This window comes from Chenopodium quinoa, unplaced genomic scaffold (genome assembly GCF_001683475.1).
Source record: "Chenopodium quinoa cultivar QQ74 unplaced genomic scaffold, ASM168347v1, whole genome shotgun sequence".
NCBI classification, from domain to species: Eukaryota; Viridiplantae; Streptophyta; class Magnoliopsida; order Caryophyllales; family Amaranthaceae; genus Chenopodium; species Chenopodium quinoa.
In genome coordinates this window covers 4,143,847-4,165,539 of record NW_018742815.1, presented here as the reverse complement: position 1 = coordinate 4,165,539, position 21,693 = coordinate 4,143,847, and the positions used below count along the sequence as shown (strand labels likewise).

General features: G+C 37.7%; 2 protein-coding genes across 4 annotated transcripts; one reads left to right on the top strand and one right to left on the bottom strand.

Moving 5' to 3' along the window:
• The first annotated feature begins 4,685 nt into the window (after positions 1 to 4,685).
• Positions 4,686 to 6,545, top strand: LOC110725807 (dof zinc finger protein DOF1.2-like). The gene has a single exon (XM_021905276.1). It carries the CDS (start codon positions 5,303 to 5,305, stop codon positions 6,125 to 6,127), a length of 825 nt encoding a protein of 274 aa, XP_021760968.1. The 5' UTR covers positions 4,686 to 5,302; the 3' UTR covers positions 6,128 to 6,545.
• Positions 6,546 to 6,639: 94 nt separating this feature from the next.
• Positions 6,640 to 21,693, bottom strand: LOC110725808. Of its 3 annotated transcripts, none has more exons than XR_002512230.1 (10): positions 21,329 to 21,693; positions 21,183 to 21,248; positions 18,717 to 18,797; positions 18,581 to 18,631; positions 18,426 to 18,494; positions 15,877 to 15,939; positions 15,631 to 15,713; positions 15,474 to 15,539; positions 15,251 to 15,359; positions 6,640 to 7,078 (listed from the first exon to the last, which is right to left on the bottom strand). XR_002512230.1 is itself a non-coding variant. In XM_021905277.1 (9 exons), the coding sequence occupies exons 1-9, from the start codon at positions 21,560 to 21,562 to the stop codon at positions 15,317 to 15,319; spliced, it is 759 nt and encodes a 252-aa protein (XP_021760969.1). In that variant the 5' UTR covers positions 21,563 to 21,692; the 3' UTR covers positions 15,063 to 15,316. The 3 variants fall into 3 exon arrangements, 1 of the variants encoding a protein (XP_021760969.1); XR_002512229.1 differs by having other exon boundaries at positions 18,581 to 18,634; positions 21,329 to 21,692; XM_021905277.1 differs by lacking the exon at positions 6,640 to 7,078 and having other exon boundaries at positions 15,063 to 15,359; positions 18,581 to 18,634; positions 21,329 to 21,692.

Sequence of the window (21,693 nt, the reverse complement as noted above, 5' to 3'; positions counted from 1 at the left end):
TACATTCGATAATTTGGGCATACGCTGAGGCTCGAACTCGAGACCTCCTATAAGTGATATCAAGATATTTACCACTTGAGCCAACTTATTAATACACCTCTTTAATTCTTTATAAATTAGTACCTTTTTCATATAAATAAATGAGTAACGCTGTTGTGTACAGTGTACACAGGCAAACTATTGACCAGCATAAAGTTAAAGTATACATATTTGACATGGTTGACCTCAAGGTTTTAATCAATACTATGATTTATTTCCATTTAAAAAAAAAAGCAATAATAATTAAGAAAATTGTAATTAAACTATGATCTCTTTTCGTAAACCCAAATACAAAGTTAAGTAGACAGTATTAGCGATTTAAAAAGGGTTTGACCTTTGGATGCACATATTGAGTGATGAATGGTTTCACATTTCGATGCATGATTAACATGATCAAACTTAATGTATACGAATGAATATAATTAGCTAGGATTACCAAATTTAATTAAAGAATAATAGATATGCAGATTCTTTCGGGTCAAACTAAAAAGAAGGCTCATAGATTTATCATAATGTATATTCATAAGTATAATGTACGTTGAGAATAAAAGAATTTGGTACTATAGCCTATCTTATAGGAGTATTAAACAAAAGTAACGAATCAATCAATGATGATTATATTAAGGGCTTTTAATTATTATTAATGGATGGGAAAATGGAGGATTGCTGGATCAATGGCCATTGGTGAACCAAAGTAAATATAGATACAGGGTGGTATAGCCGGTATTTACTTGGAATCAGGATTGAAAATAGAATAACAATATAAGTTTGAAATTTGATTCATGATACCATGTGTTTGATTCTAAAAAAATTTCGTTTTAGTTTCTAAAGTATTGGTACGAGTTTACCTATTTCTCTTCTTAAATTTCTGAACCAAACAAAATATATGGATTTTGAGTTTATTTAGACCTTTATATATACATACAATTTGTGAATCAAACTTCCTTCAAGTTGCAAGTGATGATTTCTGGTTAAAGTCTAATCTTTTATCATGTAAACACAACAACAATCATAATTCAAGTTATCTCATTTGTATCATTTGTCATTTATAACTCTACATAATTTGTCTTTTATTTTTCAAATGTACTAAATTGATGGATACAAGTTTTGAAGGTCGTGGACATAATAAAATTACTATCGCATGCCTCAATTCTCATTAATGGTACCTAGGTTGGTTAGTAAAATATGTAAGGAAATTCAAGATCGAAATTCAAAACCCATGAATCACCTTTGCCTAGGTTATGGATTCATTATCTAAAAAATAAAACTAAAACTACAACTACAACGTACATTAATGGAATGAATAAAAGTACATGAGCATGCAATTGGTTGATTTGTGATTGAAGTACTAATACACAGACTTCACTGCTAAGCTTGGTGATCCAATGAGTTAATTACGTACTAAACTTGCGATTAGTATAATCTAGCCGACATCTCATGCTTGCTTGTCCCCTAATTTAGTTTTACTATGCATATGTTCATGTGTTCCAGTGTGAACTTTCGCAATGTCATCACTAATTCAACATTCGCCAATCTCTTTTTTCCCGAAATCACCATTCAAAATTTTTATTTTATATTTTAAAAATTAATTTTAAGTAATTGTGAAATTTCTTTTATTATTATTATAGGATGATCCTCCACTAGAAAAAAGCTATATCCCTTTAGATCGATCCATTAAGAGCCACTTAATTTAATTTATGACTTATGAGAATTTGATTAACCTAATTCATTAACATTATGGTTAGTAATATACTCGTATACATTTTCAAACAATGTCCAATAAATACAAAATAATCATAGTGAAACAATTCAACAAAAGGCTTGAAAGCACAACAAAATCAGATAAAAGCTATATACAAATCTACATCTTGTGCAGTTATCTATCATATTGATCTGACTTAATCCAAAATTTATCCTATTTAAAATTCGATCTGTTTTGACAAAATAATTTAACATAATCCAAATCCAAAATTCGATCATATATATGTAATATATACCACAGTCTCACGATACAACTTAATTAGTTAAATATCAACATTAGGGTAACTTTATCCTTAGATTAATATTAAAACAATGAGGGTTGAGGTCCAATTGAAATTCTACTCCTTACCTTAAAAACACAATTTTTTGTATACGGCCTGTTGTAGTGCGCGACATGGGAGTTACTCGAGTTGTCGGGGCTACTTGAGTTGCCGAGGTTACTCGAGTTACTCAGTCAAGGGTCACTCGAGTTGCCGAGGTTACTCGAGTTGTCGGGGTTACTCAAGTTACTCGGTCACGGGTTACTTGAGTTAATCTTGACCGAGTAACCCCTCAAGTAACCCCTGACCGAGTAACTCCTCTAGTAACCCCTGACCGAGTAACTCTTCGAGTAATCCATGATCAAACCTCTCGAGTAACCTCTGACCAAGTAAACACTAACTGAGTAACCCCTGACTGAACCCTCAAGTAAATCCTGGTCGAACTCCTTAAGTAACCCCGGCCTTAACTGAATTACTAGAGTAACCCCTGACCGAACTTCTTAAATAACTCATAACTGAATGACTTGAGTAATCCCTGACTGAGTAACTTGAGTAATCCTTGATCGAGTAACTCGAGTAACCCCTGACCGAATAACACCTCAAGTAACTCTTGAACAAGTGAACCCCTCGAGTAACCCTTGTCCGAACCCCTTAAGTAACCCTTAATCGAGTAACTCGAGTAACCCCTGACTAAATAACTCGGGTAACCCCTGACACAAGGTGTGGCTTGTTGCACCAAAAAGTTACTACTTAAAAAAGATCTAAAAGATAAGTTTATATTTTAAAAATACTTTTTAACATTTCAACAAATTAATGTGAAGCTACGACTCAATCTTAAATCATTTTAGCTACTGATTAAGGAAACATCTATGGCAAATGAGGATAAATGTCTAAGTTGTCTGACTCATGGCTACCAATTTAATTACTGACAATTACAAGAGAGATGCCTCTGTGTAATATAAGTATGTCTCTCCCAACTTCTGATCTAAAATTAATTAAGATAACATAATAATATAATACTATCAAAGTACAAAAATGTTAAATAATAGAATTCAATAAATCAAAGAATCATGAGTTGGCGACTAGTTTGACAAATTTTCACTGCCATTAATTAAAATTAATGGGCTAGTGAACACTTACGTAATTATAACACAAACAAATTCTGTCAGAGAATTTGTGGTAATCACCAAGTGATACACAAGACACAAAATTACAGTGCCAAAAATTATTTTGTAAGATAAACCATGACAAAAACTTGTATACAAGGAATGAATTCTGTTTAGGAAGCAAATGAATTGTGAATTCAAAGAATATTTTTGGTCTTTGCTATGCTGCTCTAGACAATAATCAATCCAATTTATACCCTTGCTAATTTCACATAGAACTTTTTATGACACACTTTTTTAGAAGTGAAAAAGGTGGAAAACTCTAGGGGCATAGTCCCTATGTATTAAGGATGCAAATAGCTTAGGATGACATTTTTGTAAATAATGGGAATTTAAAGGTGAAAAATATGATGACAAAAAGTACCACTACATGCATAATAGTACATCAAATATACTATTCAAATAACTTATACTTTAATGGTACATTATACATGTATAGTAGTACACAAAAATGTACCACTATACTAAAATAAAAGAGAAAATGTACCACCGAATTTCATATTGCCTTCATATGTGCATGCCAAATACATAGGCCCTATGCGCCTAGATGCTCTCGAAAAAGGTTGCTACAAATGACTTCATCTCAAATCATATTTACATGAAATTTCATTCAAATTGGAAAGTCAAGTTATTTTTCCATCATTTGCTAATCCTTGTAGAGACGTGTTTAACAAAATTAGTTATTGTATTAGCTGATTTAGTAATAATATACAAGTTTATGTTAACTCGTAGAGGTAGTTGTCAAAGTAGTTGTTTGGTGAATGTATTCTGCACATACATGTATAATGTGTTTCACAAATCGGGCTTATTAAGTGATCCCACCTTCGACTAGCCACAAAAGGCTAACCCACAACACAAGTGCACCCACCCATATGGCCGCATATGCTATTGGCTTTCTTTTCACTTGTTCTTCAATTTCCCAACTATTCTACCCACCAAAGTACGAAGTGTAATTGAAGACAACAATATTGGTTTGCACTAATGAGTAATGCTCCTATGTCTCTTTTACCGTACTAGGAAGAATTTAACAAGAGAAAAGGACCATCTTAAAATTTTAAATACATATCTCCCCTTTACCAAACCTGTATCATTCAACATAAATTTTGGAGATCCTTTACCTTATTTGGTGTTTCATATCATATTCCAACTTTTTCAATTTGTCACTTTGTCATACTTTAAAAAAACACCTAATGTAATATATCTACATAAAATGAGTAATATAAAAATGTTGGTTAAAGTATACTCGACAACTTAGGAAGTTTTAGGTTTAATTCAATCCTCCATCCAAAAAAAAAAGGTTTGATTCAATCCTAAAAATAAATCAACCTACATATGTCAAAACCGAAAGATCTACAATCATAATGCTAGTACCTGTGATTTCAAATTTCACTACCCAATCATGAATATTTCGATTTATAAGCCGGTGAACAATCAAAACTTCAGCCAAGCTCAAATTTCACAATTGTTGAGGGTTTTTTGCTTGTTTAACTTGAAATTTGACACGGTAAATCACTATTCACTAAAACCCCACCACAATACTTCAACTTCTTGACTTAGGAGTAAAATTAACTAAATTAACAACTAAGAGGCTTTGACTTAAAAATCAGATGGTACATTATTTTTTGGGGGAGTGAGCCCCCCAATAAAATACCGCCACGTACCCCCATAATTAAATGTACATTTTAAGAGAAATCGATGGATACGGCTATAATGAAGTTGGACCAATAGATACAGTCTTTGATGATTAGCATGAAAATTAAAAAATTAATTGGATCACATGATATCATATCATAATTAACTTCCCCCCGTGTTTCAGTTTCTTAGTGCTGACGGCTCGCCCGAAGTGAGCCACCGCCCACGTTAACTTCCAGCCCCACATTTCTAAGTCCACACACATGCACATTTGCACTTGCTCTCTCACTCTTTCTCCTTTCCTTATATATACACTCATTTTCTCTGTCCTCCATCCTACCCTCACCCTCACCCTCTCTATCCATCTCTCTATCTCTCGTCCTCTCGAGCTAAATCGTATTGTATTGCTTACTCATCGGTCCCTTGGAATCACCTACTTGATCTATGATGAGTATCCCGAATGACCATCTTTTTCAAACTCTACCACCTCGGCCATTGCCTATGACGTCGGACAGTAGATGGAGGGTCAGTATCAACCCTGCTCCTAACTGTCCGCGTTGTGCTTCATCAAACACAAAGTTTTGTTACTACAATAATTACAGCTTGTCCCAGCCAAGATTCTTCTGCAAGGGGTGTAGGAGGTATTGGACTAGGGGTGGGTCTCTTAGGAATGTCCCTGTTGGTGGTGGATGTCGTAAGAGCCGTCGTTCAAGGTCTACTAAAGGCTTTTCGAGTGGTTTAACGGGTCTTCGTTCTGATAATAATCCATCATCTAACTCGTCTTCATCTTGTTCAGAGTCGGGTTGTCCTGACATTGACATGGCTGCAGTTTTTGCTAAGTTTTTAAATCCTGGGCAAGAAAATGTCAATGATGAAATAAACGAGGCAACAACAAACACATCTTCTGAAGCTTCTTATGGTTCCCCAATATCCAGCTCCTGCGGACTGGAGAATGGGTTAGAGTATCAGAAGTTGTCAGATGATTTTCTCGATCTTGTACCATCTGATCACAGACAACTTCAAGCAGATGAGGTGAATCAGGGTTTCATTAACCCTGATCTGGCCTCTTTCGACGACATTATAGAAGATGTTTTCTGGTCAGAAGACTCTGATTTATCCGGCTTCACATGGCAGCCGATAGCTCAGATGCAGGAATTTGATTCATCGTTGCCACCTGCTCATGAATCACAGACATCAGCAGATCTATTCTCCAGCGATAACTGGAGTTACTTCGATACTGCAGGACTTGAAGCATTCTCTGGACCTTGACAGTCTAAGGGAAAAATAATTTTTGCTATCAGAATTCACTTCCTGGCTCAAGTTGCTCATTCTGCTTAGAATTACAAACAGAAGATTTCATCACTCAGGAGTATATAGAGGAAACCGATGCTATGTCTAAGCTTAAGCCATCAACAATTTTTTTTTTTTTTCCTTGGCTACAGCCTACGGGAGGTCTTCCCACTCTTGTAATACTGTAAGAATTATTTACTCAGAGATTATTGGTATATAGAATACCTATACAATGAAAGACAATAAAATCCACATACTTGTATAAGTCAGAGTTACAAAAATTCCTAATATGCATAATATCATTGATTCAGTTACAGACTTACAGATGGTTCTCGTAATATAATTATTACTATTCATGTTTAAATATATTTCCATTTTTTCTTATTCCTTGTTCTCCTTAAAAAAAAAACAAAACAGAGCATTTCAAAATTCCCATATCTCTAAACCACACGTTAGTTGGACTCTGATCTAAGTAGTAAGTACTAAATAGATTTGTTTACAATATCCACATATATTCTAAACAAGGGCAAACTGTACTGTATACCATTCTAGACTCATGGAACCCAAATAGACCACAGTTCGGTATAAATGAGCAACAATTAAACAAGTTAGCAACATGAACTAACATGCAAACTTGTGATGTGAGCCATTAATATCCTAAATAACTACACTACTTACATAGTCAATAGTGTTCTCATATGGTTGGGACTACATGTGAATAACATGTATGAGGGCATCAAAATCATTAAATCAAGTGACAATGTCATTTAGCTAACATCTTTACAGATATGCCCATTGAGTCAGTATCTCATACCGATCACATCCATATCATTTTACCCACAGGTCATACATCATCCCAGGCACCTCCATGTGATAAACATCAACTTTGCGTATTCCTGCTGCCAGCTGCCTGCTGTTGATATAAATGATCTAAACAAAGATAAACATCATCAAAATATTTACCAGAGCAAGAAATCCCACATCTACATCATCAAGGAAATCTCTTCTGATCTTACCATATCCTGTTTAGTTTCTTAATCAATTACAACTCCCGCCATCAAGAAAGTCTCAAGGCAGTACTTTACTAGCTTCTACTTTCTAGGATAACTTTAAAGGTGTATTACTCAGAAACAGAAAGTGAGAAACTCCCATAAAGCACCAAGCTAGTGCAGGAAATCGATAACTAGTTCCAGTTATGCCCTTAAACAGTAGGTTATAATCTAATTTAGAAGTTCTCATAAGATTCCTAAAAAAGCAAGTAAAGGGAAATTGAGTCAAATGACCTGCTAAGTTTCTTTCTCAAAATAGAATAGAATTAATGAAAAATTCAAGCCCTACTCCTATTGCTGGTATTGGAAAGAGGTATTCCGTATAAAGTAAGTTCTAACAAGTCCTTAAAATATATGTGCTGCCACAACACTGACTTCAAACATTCTTCATATCAAACAGCCATCAACTCTGGCATAACGGTGTTAAGTCATAGAGATTGCAATCACATTGCCAAGGCATTATAAAGTCAGTGCACAGAATTTAATGGAGTTCAAGATGAAGACGAAGATGCTCTGACATTGCTCTTAATTTCATAGTACTAGATTACTAGAGCTGTTTTGAAGATGATCTATCCAGAAGAACCATTGAATCTCATATGTAAACTAGAAAAAAGTTTAAGCAGTCAACTTAACCATGTCACTATATGCATTATCACGTGTTTAATAGAGACCTCTCTACACATGCAGGGAAAATATATCTTAAACTGTCACTATGCCAGGAGTATGGAGCTCCATGAAAATGCAATGTACTAGCTACTCTCAAATGTTGTAACAGAAATGTAATAGTAATAAAAATAGAGTCTTGTTAAGAGGAAAGCTTGGAACTTGATTTACTTGGATGTTAACGGCTACAAAAAGGCACTACTCTACTACTACTGAAATTCTACTCACTACAATACTTCTCTCAACATGCCTCTACTGTTTCATTACTTCACTGTATATACCAAGCTCCTTATGCAAGCAATCCAACCCTAGCATTAAAAAACTTTGTCCTGTTCTGCCACAAGGGAGGCCTTCACTGCAGCAGTCCTTTCACCACATTCTATAGTGGAGTATTAATTTGTTTTGTCCTGTTCTGGAGTACCCTGCTGTTGCTGCTGATCTTGTGCCTTGATTCTGCGCCTTCTCTCATATACCCTTATGGGCTGTTGTGTAGGCTCGACCCAATCCATGACAATACTCCCCCCCGGAACATTCACCTTGTCCTCAAGGTGGAAAGATGGAAACCGAAGGTTAATAGTCTCATAGTCTTCCCAGGTAGCCTCGAACTCAGGTAACCCAAGCCACTTAAGGAGCACCTCAATTTTCTGTCTTCCCCTCTCCGCCTTGTGTCTCACTGCCAGCACTTTCTCTGGTTCAACCACCAACTCCAAGTCGTCTGTGAGTTGGGTTGGAATTGTTGGGTTCACAGGAGCCCCTCCAACAGCCTCCTTCAACTGAGATACGTGAAAGACTGAGTGAACCTTGCTCCCCTCTGGTAACTTCAGATGATATGCCACCTTCCCAACTCGTTACAAAATTTCAAAAGGGCCATAGTAGCGTGCTGCTAGCTTCTCAAAGGGGCATCTTGCAATTGATTGTTGCCGATATGGTTGTAATTTGAGGAACACCCAATCTCCCACTTTGAATTCTAAATCCCTTCTCTTGCCATCCGCGTTTTCCTTCATGAGTTGCTGGGCTCTATTAATGTTCATACGCAATTCATCAAGAATCAAATCCCTTTCCTTCAGCCCCTCCTCCAAACTCTTCACGGCAGTCGAATTCTCCTTCAATTTCCACACCGTTGGGGGATCCCTTCCATATACCACCTTGAAAGGGGTCATTTTGGTGGTTATATGGGGTGATGTATTGTAAGCAAATTCTGCCCAAGGAAGCCAACTTGCCCAAGATTTAGGCTGATTAGCTACAAAACATCGGAGATATGTTTCAAGGCACTTGTTCACCACCTCCGTTTGACCGTCCGTTTGGGGGTGGTAGGATGTGCTCCGCTTAAGGTGAGTGCCTAGCAATCGAAAGAGCTCCTCCCAAAAAAGACTCATAAAAACTTTATCTCGGTCCGATACTATGGATGAGGGAAAACCGTGCAAGCGAACTATCTCCCTTACGAAAGCATCAGCAACCTTAAGGGCAGTGAAGGGATGTTTGAACCCAACAAAATGGCTGTACTTCGATAACCGATCCACCACCACCATTATCACGTTCACCCCTTTGGAAAGAGGTAATCCCTCGATAAAATCCATTGAGATTTCATCCCAAACAACCTCTGAACACGTAGGGGCTGCAATAACCCGGCTGCTGCTTGCTGTGAACCCTTACTTCTCTGGCAAACTTCACACATTCGCACATACTCTCCCACCTTCTTTCTCATTCCGGGCCAGAACCAATCGGTTGCCAGGCGGAGATAAGTTTTCACCTCTCCATCATGGCCTCCAATCGGAGTATGATGGTATTCCTTGAGCAAAATAGGAATAAACTTCGAATTCTTCGGCACCACTGTTCTTCCCTTGTAGAGTACTCTTCCCCCTACCAATGCATACCCCTTACTCCCACCTCCTTGTTCTGCTAACTTGGTCTTCAATTCGCTCAGCCACGGATCCAGTTTTATCTCATTCTCTAGAGCAGCCCAATCTATCACTTGCGTGGATATCAAAGCCCCAAATTGCACATCCCCTTTTCTTGAAAGAGCGTCTGCTACTCTATTGGATGGACCCGGTTTGTATTGAATTTCGAAATCCATCCCCATCAATTTACGCATCCATTTCTGATATTCACTGCCAACCTCCCTTTGTTGTGTCAAGAAACGCAATCTCTGCTGGTCGGTACGAATTACAAACCTTCGGCCTAAAAGATAATGTCTCCACTTCATCACGGCTAAACTGATGGCCATCAATTCTTTTTCATAAATTGACTTGGCTTGATTCCGCACCCCTAACAACTTACTGAAAAAGGCGATTGGTTTCCCACCTTGCATCATCACAGCTCCCACGCCATACCCCGATGCATCAGTTTCTAGCACAACTCTAGCTGAAAATTGGTAGCGCCAAAACAGGGGCTGTTACCATTGCTATTTTGAGGGACTCGAATGCCTGAGAGGCTTCCTTGCTCCAGCCGAAACTATCTTTTTTGAGCTGAGAGGTCAGTGGCTTTGCAATTTGGGCGTAATGCTTCACAAACTTCCTATAATAGCCGGTGAGGCCGAGAAAGCCTCGAAGTTCTTTCAAGTTCTTGGGTTCCTGCCAATCCATAATTGCCCTCACCTTCTCCATATCCATAGCAACTCCCCTTTCCGAGATCACGTGCCCCAAGTAAGCTACCTCCCTCCTTCCAAACTCACACTTCTCCCAATTTGCATATAAGCTATGCTTCGCTAAGGTCTCAAGTACCACTCTAACATGCTCCTTATGCTCCAACTCTTCTTTGCTATACACTAGTATATCATCAAAAAATACCAATACGAATCTCCTCAAGTAGGGCTTAAAGACCTCATTCATAAGTGATTGAAAAGTGGGCGGTGCATTGGTCAATCCGAAAGGCATGACCAAAAACTCGTAATGCCCTTCATGTGTGCGAAAAGCGGTTTTATGAACATCTTCGGGTTTCACTCTTATTTGGTGGTAACCGGACTTGAGGTCCAATTTCGTGAACCACTTGGCCCCATGTAACTCATCAAGTAGTTCATCAATCACCGGAATTGGGAATTTGTCCGGCACTGTCTCCTTATTCAAGGCTCGGTAATCAACACAAAATCTCCAACTTCCGTCTTTCTTCTTTACCAAAATCACGGGGCTAGAAAACGGGCTTGTGGATGGTCGGATAATTTCAGCTTGCAACATTTCTTGAATCAACCTCTCAATCTCATCCTTTTGTATTTGAGGGTAGCGGTATGGTCGGACACTCACCGGATCGCTCCCCCTTTCAGTACAATAGCGTGCTCATGATTTCTCTTTGGGGGTAACCCACTCGGCATCTCAAACACCTTGGCAAATTCCTCTAATAGTTCAGTCAGGAAGGCTGGTGGAATCCCCTGTTTCCCCTGGTCTTCTTTCTTTCCTTCTAGACTCCCAAATTCCACCCAAACCCCTTGTCTCTCCTTCCTCAAGCTGCGGACCAGGGCTCTAAAGGATATCTCCCTCTTCTCAAGTGACGGATCACCAATGAGAGTAGCCGGCATACCTTTGTTCTTGAATTTCATGACATGGGTCTTCTAGTTCGTGGTCACCGCCCCTAACTTCTCCAGCCATTGCACCCCGAGAATCACATCGGCGCTTCCTAATTCAAGAGGTAGGAAGTCCTCTTCTATTGCAACTCCTCCATTCAACGCCAATCTCACTCTCTTGCACACTCCTTTCCCCTTAATGACTTCCCCATTACCCAAAGCAACAGAGAACTCACCCCCTTTCGAGATCGGAATCGCCAAATCACTCACAAGCTCCACCGCTACAAAATTGTGCGTGGCACCAGGGTCTATCATGACCACCACAGATTTTCCGGCCATCTCACCCCTCAATTTCATCGTTTTGGGGTTTGAGATCCCGATGACCGAGCATAGAGACATTCCGACCGCCGCCCCTGATTCTTCCTCTTCCTCCTCGGCCTCTTCTTCTTCCTCCTCTCCGGCCACCAGAAGCACACTCATCTCTTTCCTCCGACAACGGTGGCCCATTTCCCACCATTCGTCACAGCGAAAGCAGAGATTCTTCGATCTCCTCTCCTGCAATTCAGCTTCTGTTAGTCGTCTCGTAAATCTGGTGTTGTTGCGGGTTGAAGAGGACCCAGACGGCCCATTTACATTGACCGAGCCTTGAGATTCGGGCGGTTTTAACCCGGGTCGGGTCGAGCTCGAATGGCTAGGGACCCCATAAGTTTGAATTAATCCGGATCCTCTATTTTGGGTGGGTGGGGTAGTGTTAGAATTGCTTTGGGCTGTGTTGGTGAAATTTTGGGCTGACCCAAACCTTGGAGGCCCAAAATTTCCCTTCTTGGGTTGGCAAACCCTATTCTTCTCCTCTATCCTACTTGCAAGGTCCATGGCTGCTTCTAGATTGAACGGGTTGAGCATCCTCAACTCGGTCTTGACTTCACCTTTCAACCCGTTAATAAACTGGGCCAGCATGATACTCTCAGGGATTCCTTCCAAAGGCGCTGCTAGTTCGATGTATTTTCTCCGATAACCCTCTACACTTCCGATTTGCTCAACTGCTAACCATTGTTCATAGAGCGACCCTGTGTGAGAAGGTCTAAATTCATGGAGCACCCTCTGTCGGAGGTCGTTCCACCCTGCTATTGGCCTCCTTTTCTTCTCCCACTGGTACCACTTGAGTGCCGCCCCGTCCATAGCCACCACCGCAGCCTCTAATTTTTCTCTCTCAGTCAACTGATAAAATTCAAAAATACCTCGGCTCTAATGATCCAGTTATCAGGATCGGTGCCCTCGAACACCGGCATATCGAGCTTGCGATGTTTCCACTGCCCTCTGTTTCCGCCGGTACCGTCGCCACCACCGCCTCCTCCCGGCCAGTGGTGGTACTCAAACTCGCCTTCTCCTTGGCCACCGCCTCTCCGGCCCCGCCTTATCGGTGAGCGTACTTCGTTCTCGTCCAAGCCGTGGTTGTGACTTCCCTCAGCATCCAAGTTGATCGGCTGGACGACAGGTTGCTGTTGGATCGGTGGCCGAGTTCCCTGACCTCCGGCGGTTTTTCTCTTCACCTCCTCCCTAAATTTTTCATTGTTTTCCCTTTCTATTGCTGCTAACCGTTCGTGCTCAATCCTAAACCTATCAATCCTCTCCTCCAGTCTGGTGGTGGTCCGGGCAAACATACCCTCCGTTCTCTTCCGTTCTGCCTCTAGCACCCCCGCCACCGCTGCTTGCACCGCTCTCTCGATGGTGGATTCTTGAGAGCCGATTTTCTCCGCAATCGTTTTAAGGTGCGCTTCCTGCGCGTCGAACTTTTGCTTCAAGGTTTGCAACCTCGACTCTACCTCCCCTATTTTCTCGTCCACCGCATCTGCTCGTTGCGATAGCGTTGGTGTCACCATGATCGTACCGCTCTGATACCAATTGCAATGTACTAGCTACTCTCAAATGTTGTAACAGAAATGTAATAGTAATAAAAATAGAGTCTTGTTAAGAGGAAAGCTTGGAACTTGATTTACTTGGATGTTAACGGCTACAAAAAGGCACTACTCTACTACTACTGAAATTCTACTCACTACAATACTTCTCTCAACATGCCTCTACTGTTTCATTACTTCACTGTATATACCAAGCTCCTTATGCAAGCAATCCAACCCTAGCATTAAAAAACATTGTCCTGTTCTGCCACAAGGGAGGCCTTCACTGCAGCAGTCCTTTCACCACATTCTATAGTGGAGTATTAATTTGTTTTGTCCTGTTCTGGAGTACCCTGCTGTTGCTGCTGATCTTGTGCCTTGATTCTGCGCCTTCTCTCATATACCCTTATGGGCTGTTGTGTTATGGGCTGTTGTGTAGGCTCGACCCAATCCATGACAGAAAAGCACTAGCCTATATATAAATATATAAGTTGTTGATAAAATAGAGGTACCTGTGGGCAGAGACGAGACTGGTTATGGGCACTAAGGCATCACACTGCACCGTCTTTGGTAAGGGTTACGTTGACTGTTAATAGGCCACTGGAGCCGAGTCATGAGCAGGTTCGCAACCCACTTAATTAGAATTAAACAGCTACCAGGTCAGGCTTATCTGATCCGGTTAAGGCTAGTTTAGTCAAAAGTTTGTTTCAGAATATGTTTATATAAACCTGTTCTAGAAACCAGCAAAATCTAGAGCAGGTCTTGAGCCCCTCAAATCCATCAAAAGAAGACCTTTAACCTTGAACCACCCATTGAGGGTTTTTTTTTATTTTTTTTTTTTTTTGAGGAAAACCACCTATTGAGGTAGCCTAAAATCAGAAACCCATTCAACAAAACTAGCTAAGCAATGGATTTCTCCCAAGCTGGTTCACTGTGAGCTATGAACATATTCACTAGCAATATCTAAGTTGAAGCAACATGATTAAGATGTATCAAATGTCAACAATTGCCCTTGACCATTCAAGAAAGGCCCACACAATTTTGGGGTAGCCTGTGAATCATCAGTCTGCTCTCATTACATTAAACAATAAAACAAAAGGATCAATGTGAGCTGGCAAACTTATGATCAGCAATTGCCCAAGGACTCAAGGAGATGAACTTTTTATTATATCACATGCTTAAGTTCACAAATCAGTTGCAGGCATAGTAATGCTCTGTTGGATGTTACAATGAGAGAATAATACGAAAAGTTCATAGAGCAAAGATTATTGTAACCTCTGTTTGTGATAGGATATGAGAAGCAATAACTGACACTTCTAGATGGTGCAAGTACATTAAAAGGAAGCGAGAGAATACATGTTAAGAAAAAGACCAGATACATCTAAAAAGAATTTTGTGAAAGCAGACTAATCCCACATAGAAGACACTAGACATGACCCTTAAAAGTGAAATTTGATGTCCTAAGACTAAAATAGCACACCATAAGTAGGAAGTTCTCCTCTACTTTTTAAGAGTTAGGTGGCATTGACACAAGATACCTTAATGAAAGCAATCCTTGAATATAGATCCAAAAGACATTCTTATGAACATTTGATGTGCTTTACTTATCTAGATTTCATAAGGCGACTAATGCGATAGACAATGCCTCAAATGGTGTAAGTCACTACTGACTAGAACCTTAAAACTGGGTCATACAAAGACTTTGTATTCAAATTCAGAAAAAGGCAAAAGTCACCCTTAACTCATAACAAGTTACTATGAGATCACGTTATACAAAGACTTCAAAGTTCAAACATACTAAAAGGCAATGAATCAATAAGAAACGTTTTCAAAGATATTATATTTATGATTAAGACCATTATCAATACAATTTATATGGGGCAGCCCACAAAATTTTTGATCACTTGCCAACCATCATTATAAAACAATGATACAACAAACAGTAAAAATATTTTGATACACCATGAAGAATTATGGCTCATCAAATCTTAGATTGACCAACCTGAAAGCAAAAGTTATGGTTGTAAACAATCATCACCAAGTTTTAGAGAATAAAAGGCCGGTCAAATTATTGCTTCACCTCAGGATGCCACTTGATGCTACATCCAACACTGCCAAAAAGAAATCACTGCTGTTGTTTAAAAAGTACATTGACTAATATAAAATTTTGAAATAGAAATACAAGTGTGATAAATGATTCTAGAAAAGGGGGGAATAAAAAAAACCTGGGTTTTTGATGATCAGTAACAGGTTGATCGCTGAGAACAGAGTCAATTGCCATACTCAAGTCCCTAAGGAAAATCCTTTGAATTTTGAGAGCAAATTCAAATAGATAATAAGAACCAATATTTTGCACTAAGTCAAGAGCCACAAAGTTCTAACCTTCCAGTAATGGGCACATTATTACTTGGTCTGGAGTCATCAAACTGTCCATGGTACACAAGCTCAAACGGCCTACGTCCCTCCTGTCTCAAAATCAATTACTCATCTAGTTGTGAAGTAATAATATAATACTATAATTCTGACAAAAAACATAGTTCAGTCAATGCATGTGTGGCGATCCACAAGTTATTTGAACAAAGCATATCAAGTTATCCCCATAAACTTAAAAACTCAAGAATAACCAACCTTCTTAAACAAGAAAAACTCTGGTGTGCAAACTGCTCCAAAATCATGTGCAACATCTTGAGACTGCAGAAAATCATTTTTTAGATAAGAAATTGAATTTTTTGACTCAGAAAAGTAGCAATATAGAAGAGTGCACATAGATAACTGATGCCATAAAGGTCATTGATTATTGCCTGAAATTCACTGGCTATTCAAAATTTGAGCTGTACATAATTCTTATATACAGAATAAAACCACAAGAATAGTAAGGTTTAAATATATATTGCCAATGTTGGTGGAAAAATATGTGGTACAGTGGAACAAGTTACAATGGATCTTCAGATCTTTATAATACAATGTAGATGGGAACAGTCACATAAAACTAAAAGCCTTTCGCACAAGGCTAAATAATGAAAGATGAAAGAAAAACAAGAGTTGCAAAGCCTGTAGGCCATGTATCACTCTGAGTTTAATCTTACTATGGAGTATTTGTGTTAGAATTTTTATACTTAGTCAACTAAATACTCCATATGTTTCGAATCAATGGTATTTTTTTTTTTTATATACATTGAGATATGCAGCCAAAAACATTTCCTTCCATTTTTTCATGTATCTTTACACTTTGAATCCACTATCTCAATTTTCTTTTTCTAAATTTTTTTTTTTTTCAAGATTCCATATATCTCTCTTATATTTCAATCATTTTCTTGGATTGTGAAGAGTAACCAATTTTCTGAAATGGAGGGAATACCGGAATACACTTTAAGGATCATAAGAATCAGCATATGTACAGAAACATGAATATATTCAGAAACGAAGATCCTAGACTTCAAAGGGATGTCAAAAAATACATCTATACACCACACTAACTTCATCCAAATCAGCTTAGTAAGTCCTGTAGCCATACTGACATCAATAAATAACACCTTATGCTGTGATACTTTAGTCCATGCAGCAAACTCCAAGAAACAACTATAATAACTATGTTCATTGCTACTCTCATCATTTGTATTTGTTAGGCAAAGCAGGCACTCTAACTCGTAATCTCACACAAGAAAATGTAAGAGGATAAAAATCCTATTAATGCACTTTGAATAATTTATCACTCTCTGATTTCGAGTACAATGAAAGAATTTTATCCTATGTTTGTAAGGTGGTTTAAAAACTATGATACAAAAGAATCTTTTTTTTTAATAGCAAACCTTGTTTTTCTCTTCATAATCAAGTAAGAATTTGGCAATAAAAATCCCAAGTTTTGGACTTCTTTCCATATCAATTCTAGGTTTGAATTATTTCTAATTAATCCCAAGGTTAACTATTATCTCTAAAATTGGTCTTAGTGACCTATAACCAGACAAACAGGTAAAAGTAAAAGACTTCATATCACTTCATCACCAGCTCTCCTTCCTCCTTAGTATCCGCCTATTTCCCCTTGCTAGCATACTACCACAAGCACAAAGACTCTGCCTGATTTCACCTTTCCCAGAACCTACTGTAAGACACCATGAACTTAGACCCTTATTTCTTTCTAAAAACCTGTCAGACACCACGTACATGAACTTGGCCCCACTTCCCCAGACACGAAACAACTCTGCACTCCGTTTTTCGATTTGTTGTGGCTACCAGGCCCAGCACAACTACACATCCTATTATTCCACTGAAAATGAAGCAAATATTTTCTTGATTGTAGCTTTGGACTACCTTTTGTGAAAGTGGGAACCATGGTCATAATTATGGCTCTCAGTAATATCAAACCTCAGACATATGAACTTCTAAAAGCTCTATAGCCTGACCATAGAATTGCTCACTTTCTCTTCGCTGTAATTGCGTAGAAAAATTCCATTTAGGTACAGGGATATTATGACATATGGTGTAAAAATTTAAAGGTCTTTGTATTTTAAATAATAATTCCATAAAATTACCATGAATTATAGAATTTTCATTCCCTTAAGTGACATCAACATCATAATATATGTTTTATAAACTTAGCATGATGTTCAATATGTCTAACTACGGGGTGTCGTAAATCTCCTAACTATCAAACAGCTATTTCATCGTTTTAAGTTTCAGAAAATTTTGACCAAGCTTACACCACTTAGTCACTTACCCATCACTCATCAGTAGTTCAGTACATAATATCAGCTGGAAACATCTTAAACTCTTTGTATAGATGATAACTCCAAAAAATTGTTAAATATCCAAAATAGCTTTAAGGGATCATGCTTTACACCATTTTTCTTGGCATCTGCACCTCAATGTGTACAGATATTCTCATACCATCTTTTTTCAATATAAAGCCATTGACCATTATTCACTCCTCCGCTGGATCTACCCTGCCCCCGGGAAGCGACAATTAGACAAGGGAAGGGAACATGTGAAGAATCAGATAAGGCAATAAGGATAAGGAATTGAAGCTTCATAAATGCAATTTTCCTTGCTTACTTCGTTGTAGTACCCCCAAACGTTTAGGCACATCTAATGTAAGAAACCAGTTAATTGATAGCAATCTAACCTGAATATTAAAAATGCTTTGATTGGAAATTTTGCAGCACAAAAAGTTAGTAGCTCACCTCGTCATATAAATAAGGAAATGGATAACTATAGAATTTGGCTTCTTCTGCCATAAATTCTGGTCCATCCTGTGAAGTCATTTGATGTATATAGTCATACGCTTTGCTTCTTCAAACCATTAATCTTTAATTAAGGATTTAGTTGAAGCGTGAACCTGTAGATAAGTAACAACAGAGTTGGAAGATATTGCAACAACAGCAAGTCCCTTCTGCAGAATAATGTTCTCATGTGCTCATTAATCCAACCAAGATAAGGAAATTGTTTCAGAATGATCCTGCAAATTCTTGTACCTTCATGTAAAACTTTGAAAGCTTCACAATATCCTTTTTCAAATGTATGACAAATGGGCAATGATTGCAGATAAACATAACCTACACAGTAAGTCCATTTGTTAGAGAATAACACAGAAAACACTAGCAGACTATAATAATTTAAGGAATCACCATACATCCCCAAAGTTGTGAAGACTAATAAAACAAAGAAAACAATAGCAGACTCTAATAATTTAAAAAATAATCATACATCCCCAACAGTTGTGAAGACTAACACTTTGTATTATACAATTTTATTTTTTTTTTAGGAAATGTGTTATACAAAGATGATTCACAAATAAAAAGATAGTTTAGCTTAAAGAATATGAAATAATCTTATGTATGGATTTGATGCTCTAATGAGAAGAAATGAGAAGAATAAAATTGTACGAGAATTAGCTCACTAAGACGAACATGGAGGTGGTGAATAATTACACGACTTATCTAGAATTTACAAGACACAGCTCTTAACAGAGTTCTGTCACCTCCAGGGATTCAATAGAAGATCATCTTAACTGGGTTTCAGTCTAGGTAGTTAATTCCCAGGCTTTCATTTCACATTTGTCTTTACCATATTCTACTACTGACAGAGACATTTCAGTAGTTCCTACTAGTCAGTATTGTCTCTTCGTCAGTTATTCCTTCCTTTCTTAAAGCTCTCTTCCATAAAAGCCACTATTATGCTGTATCTATGTATTGAAATCGAATATACATTAAGGCACAAGTATATCAATTTATCTAATTGTATCAAATAGTACAAACCAATACGAAAAACATACCACAAAAAAAAAAAAATACTCATATTAGATAGCGAATACATCTATTTGTTGTGTGTGTAACTGTGTGGTAGGGGTTCAAAGTTCAAGGCTAAAGTTATAAATTAATAGGTATTGATGCTACAGTCATTATGGAGATTTTCTGTCTTTAAAAGGAAGGATTTAATAACAAATCCTCAAAAATTGTTGATACATTCAATACTTTGTTTATTATGTCTTGGTTGGTAAAAAATAGAAATCAAAGCTATATTATTATGAAACCAGTGGCTTAATTTAGACATGATAATATATTAATAAGATATTATATTTGAATTTCAGTTTGTATGATGCAGTAGGTCAAATTAGCTCTATTAATTGCCTGGGCTTCTAATCTAATAAGTGACGGTGATGGGGGAGTGGGGAAGGAGAGGAGCCGGATATCATTCCTAGAAATTTGCCCGACACTTCATAGATGAGATTGATTGTAAAAGTAATTTTGAGTTGAAAATATTTTAATTTGTCAATAAAAAATAAAAAATGAAAAATTAAAAACATAGGGGCCATGAGTAAGATTTTCTAGATCTATTTTCCTTACTCCAAGGGAAAAACTTTGACACTCATACTGATGTTGAGGTTGAACTTGGATTTCATTGTTCGATACTAGATATGCAAAGCTGAATGGTATCCGGGAAGAAGAATGCAACCCTTTAGGACATTGCATGCATCCTAATCAACCAATAGCAACTGCTAGCCAATGTCAACTACACATCATCCTATAAGAAGATCGATATGTAATGTCAAAAGGCCTATATACATGGTCCAAAAATCATTGTCAAATTAAGCATATACTGTCTTAATTTTTATATTTTTGTTAAGAATACTGTCTAAAATTTTTAACAATATCTATCGGTTGCTTACAAAAAAAAATGAAGAGTCTCTTATTCTCTTGTTTTAAATTTTTTTTTTTTAAAAAAAAAAATCATCTTTTGCCAGCTCGTAGCATTATTTTTCGATCTGGTTGACTGGTGCTCTTAGAAAACTCCTACTTTCAGATATCCCATTCACATTTAGATTCCTTTGTTTATTCATTCCTCTCTTCGGCGGCATTTCAACAGAGTGACAGACAACATTTTCACACATAAGCTAGGAAAGGCCTATTCAGAAGGATCAGAGTTCCCCCCCCCCTCTACTATCTAACCATGCAATCAATCAAATACATAGAAAAACTATTAGTGGCTTTGTGCATATTCATGATGCCAAACAACCAAAAATAAACAAAAATTAATAAATAAAATCTCCAAACAAGTAATAATTTCACCAGCTAAACACTTGAACATCCCTTGTCAAAACAACATAATCTAAACGATTAGCAAATAAATCCGGCTTTGAGCAATTAGCAAATTTATTAACCACTCCCCATCACACAGCAAAATAACCACAAAATAAAATAACATCCATCTTCAAACTAGAAACAATTCTGCCAGTTCAGTTCACATATATTAAAACTAGATGATATTATCTTACAATTATGAATTCTGCCAGTTAAATTTACATATTCTACAACATTAAAAACAACATAATTCGATCAAACTAATAAAAATTCAGTAATTAGTAAATTAACAATTATAACAGCACACAACAAAAACCACAAAATTAAAGAATAGAAGAGAAAAAGAGGATGAAAATTCACCAATAAAGCCGGATAAGCTTCGAAATCTTGCAATGTCCATGTCTTCCCCGTTAATGGCTCCGGAAGCTAATTTGCGCCGGAAAAACAAATAATTACAAAATCGCACAATTTTTAAGAAGGGAAGATAAAATTGGGGAAGAAATAACCTGAAAATCGGGAGGTCGAAACCCTAAGGAAACGCCTTTGGATTCAGTTCTGGAGGCTTTAATGGAAAGGCGTTGGATTCTGGGAGAAATAATTGAGTTGAATTTCGGAAACCTTAACCCTAACAATGGCGATAGAAATGAAGCTCTGCTAGATGCTAACATGGGCGGTGGTTTAAGAATAGGCGCCATTGATAAGCGGGGAGATGAGAGTGGTGCTACTCCGGTGGTCAGCATTGTTTAGTTAGGTATGGTAACCGTTGTTCCCGTTGTTGTTAGTTGCTACTGCTGTACTTTATCTAATCCTATATTCGGCCTATTCATCTTATTTTTTATGAATTTATCTCGTTTGATCTGATCTGTTCGTT

What these genes read in the sequence shown, in the direction of transcription:
- LOC110725807 (XM_021905276.1), top strand. Translation starts at nt 5,303, where the DNA reads ATGATGAGTATCCCGAATGACCATCTTTTTCAAACTCTACCACCTCGG.
- LOC110725808 (XM_021905277.1), bottom strand. Translation starts at nt 21,562, where the DNA reads ATGCTGACCACCGGAGTAGCACCACTCTCATCTCCCCGCTTATCAATG. An exon ending in TTTCAAAGTTTTACATGAAG is followed by an intron (nt 18,635 to 18,716) that starts GTACAAGAATTT and finishes ATTATTCTGCAG; the next exon opens with AAGGGACTTGCTGTTGTTGC. An exon ending in CTGTTGTTACTTATCTACAG is followed by an intron (nt 18,495 to 18,580) that starts GTTCACGCTTCA and finishes ATGACTTCACAG; the next exon opens with GATGGACCAGAATTTATGGC.